Source organism: Typopeltis vanoorti, chromosome 17 (assembly GCF_054136105.1).
Source record: "Typopeltis vanoorti isolate ZY-2024b chromosome 17, IOZ_Tvanoo_1.0, whole genome shotgun sequence".
Classification (NCBI taxonomy): domain Eukaryota; kingdom Metazoa; phylum Arthropoda; class Arachnida; order Uropygi; family Thelyphonidae; genus Typopeltis; species Typopeltis vanoorti.
In genome coordinates this window covers 84447336-84459818 of record NC_143565.1, presented here as the reverse complement: position 1 = coordinate 84459818, position 12483 = coordinate 84447336, and the positions used below count along the sequence as shown (strand labels likewise).

Here is a 12483-nt window from a genome sequence, read left to right as displayed (position 1 = left end):
TCTGCAACTGCAAAACAGACTGAAGGAATAAAAGTGTAAATGTGAGCATAAAAGACTGTGTGAATAATGGGATGAAAGCTAGTGAGACTGAAGGAGTGAAAGAACGTTAAAATGAAGAAACAAAAGTAAGTGATATGGTGGATGCAAAAGGAAGTAGCAATGAAGAAATGGAAGAAAGGTACAGCAGAATGAGAGGGAACAAGACTACAGGGAATGACAGAGAGTGAAATTGCTGAAACGAAAGATTTGAAGAAAGAGTTGTTCAAAAGAAATGAGGAATATGTGAAGTGATATTAGACATTTAAGTGGAAACAGATGAAACAGTCAAAAAGGACAGAATTAAAGAAAAAGAGGTCCTGCTCTTGAGAACTCGAGAGCAGTGTATTGATATTCCATTATTAGAGATTTGGTTAATGAGAAAGTTCATATGGTCTGTTTTCCAGGAGGGAGAATGAGCAAGATAATTCATGCTTTGGGATGAGGAGAAAATGAGCAAAAGAGTTAGTAGTGGTTGTGGGAAGAAATGATTTAGTTGGACATGAAGAGAATGTAAGGATGGATATCAGATTATTGAGGAAAGTGAAAGATGATAGTATAGTGGGAAAGGTTGTTGCCAAGGTGTGACAATGATGATCTGAAACAGAGAGCAAAGAATCATGAGTAGTATTCTGGCAGAGCTGTGAGGAGAAGAGAATGCAGTTTGTAGATGTGTGGCATGTATTCCCTCAAATATGTGGGAGGAATGGATTTGTACAAAAGTGATGAATTGCATGTGAATGGCTTTGGAGCAAGTGAGTGAACTGGATAAACTATTGTTAGAAGGAATGGGGTAGGTGATGCAAGCAAGACATCAGAGGAAATGAGATGTGAAGTGAAAGATCAGAAGGTGGGATGGATGAGACTGAAGTGCTTGATAATGGAAAAAATAGTAATGTGAGAGGCAGAGTCGCCAGATTAGATCACGCCCTGAGGCTAACAATTAAACATTGTCCCTAATGGATTATAAGACAAAAATATAAGATCTCCAATTGCCAGTTTGTATTTATTACAAGAGAAACATTAATGCAAAACGATTACATAATAATATTAATTAAATGTTTGCTTTATGGGGATATCGCACAATAAATTTATAATCTCTTCTAAATTTAAATTATAAGCTATGTCTGCCTCTATCGATATAGTTGCTAGATCAACCAATCTTTCTTGAGTCATTGCTGTTTGCAAATTATTTTTAATCAGTTTAAGCTTGGAAAAACTTCTTTCCAAGTTTTTGCTTTGAAAAAAGCAAAAACTTGGAACTTCCACACTTGTTACTCTAACAGGAATTGTTAGCGTAGCGACAGCACCTACCACAATATGGACGAATGAGCATCCTTATTAAGCCATGCCGTGAGGCAGGCTGCCTCTATGCTACACCCTGTCGACGGTATTGGTGAGAGATGAAAAAAGAAAGAATGGGAAATGGGGGAAGTCAGGTGGACAGGGAGGCATGGTGTAGGGAGAGTGGATGTTGGAATTAGTAGTGAATGTGTGTATGGAGATGATAAACATAGAAATAGAATGGGATACAAAGGAGGTAGTTGAAACTAATATATAAATGGGGTAAACAGTGATGAAGGTGATTGGGCAAAGACAGGTATGGTGGGAAATTCACAACCAAATTTGAAATTGTTTCAATGATTGAGTAAAAATTGTTGGAATAAGTGAATCACAGTTGAATGAAGATGATATCCTGATGATATTGGGAACAAAAGTAGATTGCATACAGTGTTTTTTGTGAGGATAGAAAGGACAAGAAGGTTGTAGTGCTACTGATGATAGCAGGGAAATCTATGTAAACATAAGGTAGACATGAAAGTGGGAAGTAGTGTCAATGGTTTTGAGGCAGTGTGGTGCGAGGTGACAGTTGGCAGGTATAAACTTGGTGTAAAATGGACAAATGAGTAGATTTTGCATGAAATCTGGAAGAAGAGAAATCTATGTAAACATAAGGTAGACATGAAAGTGGGAAGTAGTGGCAATGGTTTTGAGGCAGTGTGGTGCGAGGTGAAGGTTGGCAGGTATAAACTAGGTGTCAAATGAACAAATGAGTAATTTTGCATGAAATCTGGAAGAAGGCAGCACTTTGAAGCAGCACAAGATGAATAATGGCAATAATTAGTTGCAAGAAAATAAAGAGCAGACCAGAAGAGTGATTCAGTTGGTAAGAACAAGCAGAAATTACCAAATCAGGCGAAGAAAAACCTTAAGGAGTTTTTTCGATATGTGACAAGCAGAAAGAAGAATGATTATGGCAAGATAATAAATGAATGTGATAAATTGATAGATCAGTGTGAAATCAGAAGCTGAAATATAAAGAATGAAATTAAAGAAGACTTACTGGTGAGTGAGCTAGATGTTAGTAAGGCAATAGGACTTGATAATATATCACTGCATGTATTCAGGGAATGTTCTAGGGTGTTAGCATTTACCTACCTGTTTAACAAGAATCTTGCTGTTGCAAGATTCTTGTTAAACTGGATTATAGTCCAGTTATTATATCCAAATAGTTAAGATATTGGAGAGAAAGGTAGGATACAAAAGGTAGGATACTTAGTGAAAGGTAGGATACAAAAGTGGGTTGATAACAGTGGTAATCTCTGTGGTTGTCAGCATGGGTTAGTTAAAGGGAGGTTGCATTTATCAACTTGCTTATGTACTTATAACAAGGTGACAAATGTATTGGACTAAGGATATACATATACAATGGTATACGTAGATCAGGCATTCCCAACCCTATGCCCATGGGCACCATGGCGCCCGTCGACCAATTTGTGTGTGCCCACCGCTGTTCAAACGTGTGCTGTATAGTTTGAAATAATCATGTGCACATCACACTACAATTCATGCAGCTATTTCCATTAAATATAATGGAAATGACTGCATGCATTGCAAAGCTTGTTCAAGTAAATGCTGAAGAACTGGAGCTAGAAATTTTGGATCTTCAGAATGACATTATGCTAAAATCCCATATAACAGATGAAAACTTCTGGAATCTAGTGGATAGAAAAAGTTTCCATTCTTAAAAACAGCGTACAAGATAAAATCCTTTTTCGGTTTCGCAAAGGTATGTGGAACAAAATATAGATCACGACTCACTGATGAGCATCTTGACGATTGTTTAAGAACTGGAATATCATCATATTCTCCTAATTATGAAGCACTGGCCAATGAAATGCAATGCCAAAGATCACACTAACTTACATATATATATTTAAATTTTTATATAATGTAAACTTTTAAGTAATAAAACATTTGATTATAATGTAAACTTTGTATGTATTCATTTAACAAAAGAATTCAAAAAATTTGCTTGAAAAAAATAGATGGTGCCCGTTGCCCTACCGGTATTTTAGAATGTGCTCTAGGAAACAAAAAGGTTGGGAACCCCTGACATAGATTTTGCAAAGTTTTGATAGATTGCCACACCATAAGTTGGTAACTAAACTGGAGCAGATGGGATTGGATGATAATTGTGTATAGAATGTATTATGATGGAAGAGAAAGTCACTAGTGATGTGCTGCAGGAGCCTGTTCTTGGAACATTGTTATTTAATTTGTATATTAATAATATTGGGATGGATTTAACTGATGATATACAGCTGTTTGCAGATGATGCAAAACAGGGAAGAATGATGAGGAATCAAGATATTTGGCCTTACAGGTGAACTTGAATAGATTGTATTAGTGGGCAACAGTACAGAACTGTCAGTTCAGTGTTTCAAAGTATATGGTTCTGAAATTTGATGGGCATCAATGGGATGAGAAGTATACACTTGATCGAGGAAATTTTGAACCAAACTGAGGAGATAAGAGATTCAGGAGTAATGATGATGGATAAGGACCTGAAGTTCAGGGATCACATTCCACAAGTTGTGAAGTCATCGCATCAGATTATGGCAATGATGAAAAGGACTTGAACATGCAGAAATAAAGATGTTCTAGTTCCATTGTATGAAGCCTTGATGATGATCATGCCTCATGTGGATTATTGTGCACAGATTTGTTTTCATGGTGATGAGATATATTGGAAACCGTTCAAAGAAGACTCACTAAGGTGGTAACTAGTTCTTTGAGATATGAAGATAGATTGAGGTAATGCAGTTTGCAAAGCCTTGTGAATAAAAGGATGAGAGAGTGTATGATTGAGACATTTAAATTGTTAAAGGGTTGTTACCAAGTTAATGTGAAAGAAATCTTTCATAGAATGAGAGGTGGTGGTAGAACAAGAGGACACTCCTGGAAGCTGTATAAGGAGGGCATGAACAGGAGCAGGTTCTTTGCCTGGAGAGCAGTTGGTGAGTGGAATGTATTGCCTAACATTGTGGTGAATGCAAATACATTGAATTTTGAAGCATGGGTTGATTGGCTTTGTGTGTAACAGTATATACCTTTCTCAATCAGTCTTTTGACTCCAGTGAGGTTTGATGTTAATAATAATAAGTGCTTGATATTTTTTCTTAAGATCCTGAACAACCAATTTATTTTTGTTAGTTTTATAAAGTTTAGATATTTGACTATTCTTTCCTTAATGACTAACTTGTTTCAGCAATTCCAAACTAGCATGATAAAGATTTTTTTTTTTTTTTTAATATTATACTCTTCAGGTTAAATGAATTCAGTGAAACTCCATCTAGCCGTTTAACAGTAGATGAATTTATGACTATTAGTCTTGAAGAGGAAGAAGATCCTCCTTCATTCAAGGCTTCCAGACAAAAGAGGTTGCAACAGGTTGGTTAGGATATTTAGTATACATATAAACAGTTAATCAAAATTACATAATAACTGAGAGTAGAAGCTACAGAATACTGGGTATGCACATTTCAAAAAACACAAAATTGTGTATTTGGGGTAAGTAGAGTAACACCCACTCACAGTAATGAAATGAATTGATCTAAGACTCGATCTTTGCATGCCCTCCCTTACATACTGCATAAGATACACTGCTCAAAACACTTAGCTGATATTTCAATTTCTGTTGGATAATTATAAATTTCTGCAAATAATTATAACTATTGGGTACTTTATACATGAATAAATATTTCTTACTTATGGATAGGGTGTAATTGATGAAATATTGTTTAAATAATCGATATTTATTACAAATTTAGCAAATTATACATTATAGCATGAAATAATTTTAACAAGAATAGCCAAAAATGCTTTTGTTAATTTTTAATAGGGCATATGGTCTCCATATTAACTGCCAAAACAGCAGTGCATCTTAATTGCGTGGACCAGATAAGATGATCAAACAGTGCCTACTAAAGCATCCCAGGCATGTTCGATTGGATTACAATCCGGTGAACAGGCAGACCAGTCCATTCGTTCAATACCTTCTTCTTCAAACCACTCTTATACCAAATTTGTAAGATGTGGATGAGCATTGTCATCCATAAAAATGAATTCTTGGCTAATTACAGCAGCATATGGTTCCAAAATCTCATCGCGATACCTTTGGGTTGTTAAGGAACCGTTTCTGATAAAATAGAGATTAGTATGGCCACCTATACTTATTCCAGCCCATACCATCAAACTCTCACCTCGATGTTGGGGTCTTTCATAAACAAACTGTGAATTATTTCTTGTTCCACTTTCATGCCATATCAAGATACGTCAGTTATCTGGTTGCAGACTGAACCTGAACTCATTACTAAAAAGTACACGAGCTCAATCTACATTTGTCCAATTGTGGTATTCCTGTGCCCACATTCTTTTGTGATTTGCAGTAAGTGGAATGCAAACCATTGGTCTTCAAGCATAATAAACCTATGGCATGAAGATGATTTCGAACATTTTCCATCTCCAGAAAGCGATTCTAAACTCGCGAAATTACGCTTTGAGATACACGACACCTTGCTGCATTTGTCCAGCTTCTGATTGACCAGTGGCTCTCCAAGCTATGGATTCTGCGATATCATGTTGCTCTGCCATTTTAACAAAATAATGGGTGAATGGGAGATGCAAGTGTACAATTGAAGTGATAATTATGCACTGTGGAAGTGAACGCAACAAGCCACACTTTTATACTCCCACATGCTAATATGGCTCAGACACGTTTTGACAACTCTTAACATGATTTTGTATGCAGTTACATGTTCTACACTGTTGTATATTAAAAATATTTTAAAATATGTGTTACATTTGTAAATTATTTTTATAACTTTATAATTTACAAGAAAAGCAAAATATCCCCTAATTGTTTTGAACAGTATAATTGTCCGTCAAGAACTCAACAAATGTATTTTCCTTATACCTGAATACTGTCTCTTCATATAGATTGGTGATTATGGGATTTAATTATACTAATATATATCATAATTAAAATCACCCATAATGATGATCTCATCACCCTTCTTGTCCCTTCCATCCTCACAAAAAACATCATACCCTTCCATTTCTATTCCAGTCAAGATATAATCCTTATTCAACCATGTTTCATTTTTGGGTGAATAAATTCACAATCATTGAAGCCATTTCATCTCCCTTATTTCCAATGCTCCTGGCATTTGTAAATCATCATCATCATCATTTTCCTATCTTGTATTAGACCTCAGGGCCTTTTACAGTCTCATTCCATCTTTCATATTGTTTTCAAACTAATTTGTATTCAAGGATTTGTTTGGTGATTCTGCTATTGTCCATTCTTTTAATGTGCTGTTTCCATTTTTATTTATGGTTGTGGATATGTTCTATTATTGGTTGTTCATTAATTTCTTCCATGATTTCTTTATTTCTTTTATGATCTAACACGGTGTATCCTGAAGTTCTCTTCATAAATCTCATTTCTGTTGCAGTTATTCTTCTCTCATCTACTTTTTTGATCGTCCATGTCTCACTTCCATAAGTCAACACTGGTCTTGTCAATGTTTTATTGGCAAGACCAGTGCTGGCATTTGCAAATAAACACAGCAATTCACTTTTAGGTTCATAGCGACCCCTGCTCCTTCTACTTGTTGGTTGTGATTTCCACACACACCTCACAATTCCCAATTGCCTTTATCACCACTTACCCTATCTCCTCAGACTCTACTACACTCCCTACATCACCCTTCCTTTGTTCGCTAATCCAAATTGCTTATACATTTCCTCATTACCATCCTCCACATTCCCTGGCCTACAGTAGCATCTGACTAAATATCTCTTCTTGTTAACCTCCACCTCCCACCATACTAACTTAAAACCATTGCCACTACCTACATCTTGCATCTCCACTTTGTGCAGACATAATTCATCACAAAAAAACATCATACGCTTCCATTTCTATTTCCATCAGGATATCATCCTTATCCAGCCATATTTCATTTATGGCAACAATTTTTGGAGAGCCTCCATAGCTCAGTCGGTATAGACGAAGCCCTTTGGTCGGAAAGACCTTTCGATTCGCGTCTTTGATGTGAGTCCGGATAACTCACCTTTAGTCGAAAGGTGAGTTATCCGGTCTCATACGGAGGTAGAGGGTTTTTCTCTCAGAAACTCAGGTTTTTCGTCCCTCAGAACAGGCAAACCAGTCCTGTGAACACACACGGATCTACAGTTAAAAAAATACATACTTAGAATTCCCTCATTGGAGGGCACAGTCTCAACCAGTCCTAAGGGACAGATGAAGAAAATTAGGAGGAATCCCGGATGACAACAACAACAACAACAACAATTTTTGAGCAAATAAAATATTCTGATGCTCTTAGCATTTGCAAATAAATACAGCAATTCACGTTTAGGTCTATAACCAATCCTGCTCAAGCCATTGGTGGTTGTGATTTCTGCATACCTAACCATTCCTTTATCACCACTTAACCTATGTTATATTCTATGATGTGTAGATGTGTTCATTCTAGGAGCAGGGTGACTATTGGCATAAAACAGGGTTCTGTACCTGGTCCCTTGTTGGTGATAATCTAGAGGCCAATATCCAATATTTGCTGATAAGCATTAACTGAGGAGAGTGACAAGCGATGTGGCTGATACAGAATCTCCTGCAAGTTGATTTGCTTATGCATTTCATACAGAGCACATTGCAAGCAGTGTTGTATTAAAGGGAATTTGCTGGATGGAGTCATTGAAGCTAGAGGCTTGGGGGTTATAGCACAGAGAGTATAGGAACCATATTTCCATGACGGTTAAGTCATTGCATTGGATAACTGCACTGTTGAAGAAAGCATTAATTTGCCAGAAAATATAAGTTGTCTTTCCTCTTTAGAAGATTCTGATAAAACTATATTTGGCCTATTGTATCTAGATATCATTGCTGGGTTTTGGAAAATAGAGAAATTGAGAAGATCCAGAAGTAGGTAATCAAGTGATAACTGACTTATGGAACATCACACATAATGACAGACCGAGGAAATGTAGTCTTTAAATTTGAAGAATAAATAAAGGAGATATGATAGAAATCAAACAAATTAGTAAGGGAATCATATGGTATAGATATGTGTTTTTATTTTATTTTTTTTTTTTTATGTTGAGCCCATACATGAGAGGTTGATTGATCAACCTATAGTACATTAGTACTGTATATGGGTACTAATGTACTAAGTGAGATTTTTCAGCTTACAACAGGAGGGATTGAACTCTAGTCATTACTGGAAGTTGACTGATGGTATGTTGTGACTTTGTAGAATTGGACTATCATTAAAAATTGTGTGTCTTCAGTGAATGTGTTCAAGAGACATGAGAGATATTTCAGTGTGGGCAACTAAAGGGCCCTTCAACTCTCTGGAGGTGGTTTCATGAGTAATCACATGGTAAATATATGACATACTGGAGCGGGAGGATTTCAACTATGTGGACATAGATTGGTAGTGAGGAAGGGCCACAGAGAACAAAATGAAATTTATACAGCTGCTGAGAGATAATTACCTGAGATAGCACGTAACAGAGGGACCACGAAGTTTGAGAATGCTTGATTTAGTCATAACGCCAGAAAACTTAACTCTAACCAATCTAGCTACACTGCCTCCACTTGGAGATAATGATCGTGTAGTCTTGATCGGAAGATTACCAGACATGCAGAATTTTTCTTAACAGAAAATTCTGCATGTCTTTTAATGTCTTTAAGAAAATTCTGCATGTCTTTTCAACTGAACTTCCCTTCCCAAGAAGGGAAGTTCAGTTGTCATGGTGTTGCTGAAAGCTATCTGAAGTTCAGGAATCAGCTTTCAGCAACACCATGACATAAGAATTTGTGGAGAGGAGAATGTTGGGGATGCATGGGAGGTGGTCAAGGAATGTCTGAAGAAAGCAGTATCAGAACGTATACCCAGATTCATAAGGATAAATCAGATAAGAATTAGATGGATGAATAACATCATTAAGTAGGAGTTGCAAACAAAGAAAAAGTTGTGGAGGAATCATAAAGAAAAAGATGATCAGCATGCTCACGAGAGCAGTACAAGGCATGGGCAAGAATAAGTGACCTATATAGTAAGGAAGGCCAAAGCTAATTATCAGAGAGAGCAAGCTGATGAGGCCAAAAGACTTCCAGAATAGTTCTTTTGCTATATAGAAAGTAGAATGAGGAATGATTATGGAAGGATGACTTTATATGCCACATGACTTTATATATATACATGCCACAGAATACGGTGGAAGAAAGCTACAATAATACACTGTAGCAAGTTCAAATTCGAAAGACTATTCATGGAATCAGCCTCAGCCCTAAGAAACTCTCCAAACCTCAACAAATTTGGTTGCATGAGACTTCCCCAAATTTGGGAGGCTTACATCAGCAGACCTTCGGCCCAACGTAGAACACCTACATAGCCTGCTAGGGGGCACCATCAGGACTTTTAGGAGGACAATAGCTTCATTACTTCATTCTCAGTTACTGTGTTGTAGTGCCTACATGCACGTGCCTTTTTGTAAGTTCCTTTTGAAGATGGCAACATGACATTGCCGAAATATCGGAAATATTTATTAAAGTGTAATTTAATTTATATTCTTATGTACTTTGTCAATTCCTTAAGTGATTTAGTTAATGCATAACCAACGTATAAGCTTGTCTACGAGAATTACCATCATCCACAGAGATTCCATCACACGGAAGGCCCACCAATACGATAAAATGAAGTTGAAGTTATCAAGACAACTAAATTGTTTGACTTTCCTAAAACGCTGCTGGGATAATCAGGTAATCCCAAATTGTGTAAAGTTCAAGCACCGGTTTGTTTCATAAAAAGCTCTCCGTATCTATAACCATGCCAGCTACGCATTGCTTCGGGAACAAATTGCCACCATGCGATTTCTCTTAGCTGACATAAACAAAGTTATTCGTGCACTTGAAGAAGAGCTTTCGTGCACTTTAAATCACGAGTTTTGGTCAATTTTACATGACGTCTCATGCACTGCAGCAGACAAAGAATTTGAGAAAATATGGGGTCGACAGATCAAAAAATTAAAAAAGAACTCTACCGTCAATCCAAAACTTTCTACCAACACCGTAATCAACCTTTCTTCAGTCACTCTGCAGCCTGAAGCACTCACCGTGCTTTCACATGGCCACGACTTCACCATTGCTCCCAGATCCTCCACCTTCCGAATCAAATCACCAACAGTGTAAGTTTGGATGTAGCTTGTGTCCTCTCCAAAGCAAGACCACCAAAAACCAACAAATCCATTAAGAAGTATAAAGCTTTGCAGGATATGAGGAATAATAAAGAAATAGCTATCACCAAAGCAGATAAGGGAAATTCACCTATCACCAAAGCAGATAAGGGAAATAGTACTTAACCAAACGGACTGCACAGGTAAGCTTAATGCTCTTCTATTAGATCGGGCTACTTACATCCACATCAAATACAATTACACCAACTCACAAATCAGAAAACTTCACAGGCTCCTTAAGAAGGTCACTTCTTGGCCTGTAGAAGTTACTAACAGATTAAAACCGTTTAACTCTATACCCCCCCCCCCCCCATATTTATGGACTCCCAAAAATACATAAAGAAAATGTGCCATTACGTCCCTTAGTGGATGGCATTGATTCCCCCACATACAAATTAGCTAAACATTTTGGCCAAAGCTCTCACACCCTATACTGGCAACACACCATCACACATGAAAAACTCAACCCACTTCAAAGTCAGCATAGAAAACCTTACACTCCAACATACTGACATAATGGTCATCTTTGACATCCCCTCCTTATTCACAAATGTCCCACTCAAGGAAACTTTAGAGCTAATCCAAGCTAAATTTCCTCATGATATCTCAGCCCTATTTCAGTTCACAATGAAAACAGGTTATTTCGTTTGGCAGGGAAAATTCTACAAACAAATAGAGGGGACAGTCATGGGTTCACCACTCTCTCCATCCTTAGCCAATTTCTTTATGGAGACCTTTGAAGATAAAGCCTTAGTCTCTGCCCCACAAAAACCAACCATATGGCTTCACGCTATTTGGCCACATGGCACTGATACACTCCTTTCCTTCTTAACACACTTAAACAACCACACCCCAGAATCAAGTTCACTCTGGAAAAAGAGGAAAACAACAGCCTCCCTTTCCTAGATGCACAAGTCATCTGCCAGCATGATGGAATCTTGGTTTTTTCAGTTTATAGAAAACCCACCCATACAGGCAGGTACATTCACCAACAATCCCCCCCCCCCCCCACACACACAACAATATGGAGTGGTGAAAACACTATACAACAGGGCTAAACTAATCTGTTCTAATGATAAGGCCCTAAACACAGAACTAAATCACATTCTCAACACTTTCTCATTCAATGGCTATCCCCCCCCCCCCATAAAATCCAAAAAATATTGAAACCAACAAACCACAACCCCTTTCACAAAAAGGATTACTCTAATTCCATCACAATTCCCTACATCCGAGGCACCTCGGAAAAAATTACCAAAATCTTAAAAAAAACACGACTTGACCTCCTGTTACAGACCATACAGAAAATTGGCATCCCTTATCTGCTCCACTAAAGACCAACCACTTCCCCTACACAAGGACTACATCCGGTTTCACAAGTATAGCTACCTGGATTGTATCCAGAGCATGGTCTGCAAGACCATGCTCTGGATACAATTCACAGAATACGGTGGAAGTAAGCTACAATAATACACTGTAGCAAGTTCAAATTCGAAGGACTATTCATGGAATCAGCCTCAGCCCTAAGAAACTCTCCAAACCTCAACAAATTTGGTTGCATGAGACTTCCCCAAATTTGGGAGGCTTACATCAGCAGACCTTCAGCCCAACGTAGAACACCTACATAGCCTGCTAGGGGGCACCATCAGGACTTTTAGGAGGACAATAGCTTCATTACTTCATTCTCAGTTACTGTGTTGTAGTGCCTACGTGCATGTGCCTTTTTGTAAGTTCCTTTTGAAGATGGCAACATGACGTTGCCGAAATATCGGAAATATTTATTAAAGTGTAATTTAATTTATATTCTTATGTGCGTTGTCAATTCCTTAAGTGATTTAGTTA

General features: G+C 37.5%; 1 protein-coding gene across 2 annotated transcripts in view; it reads left to right on the top strand.

Moving 5' to 3' along the window:
- Positions 1 to 12483, top strand: part of Brf (Brf RNA polymerase III subunit) — a 375147-nt gene that overhangs the window by 196214 nt on the left and 166450 nt on the right. For both annotated transcript variants that reach the window (XM_090407063.1, XM_090407062.1), the window contains one exon: positions 4647 to 4770. In XM_090407063.1, the coding sequence (XP_090263189.1) occupies positions 4647 to 4770 (124 nt within the window). The remainder of the gene's footprint in view (positions 1 to 4646; positions 4771 to 12483) is intronic.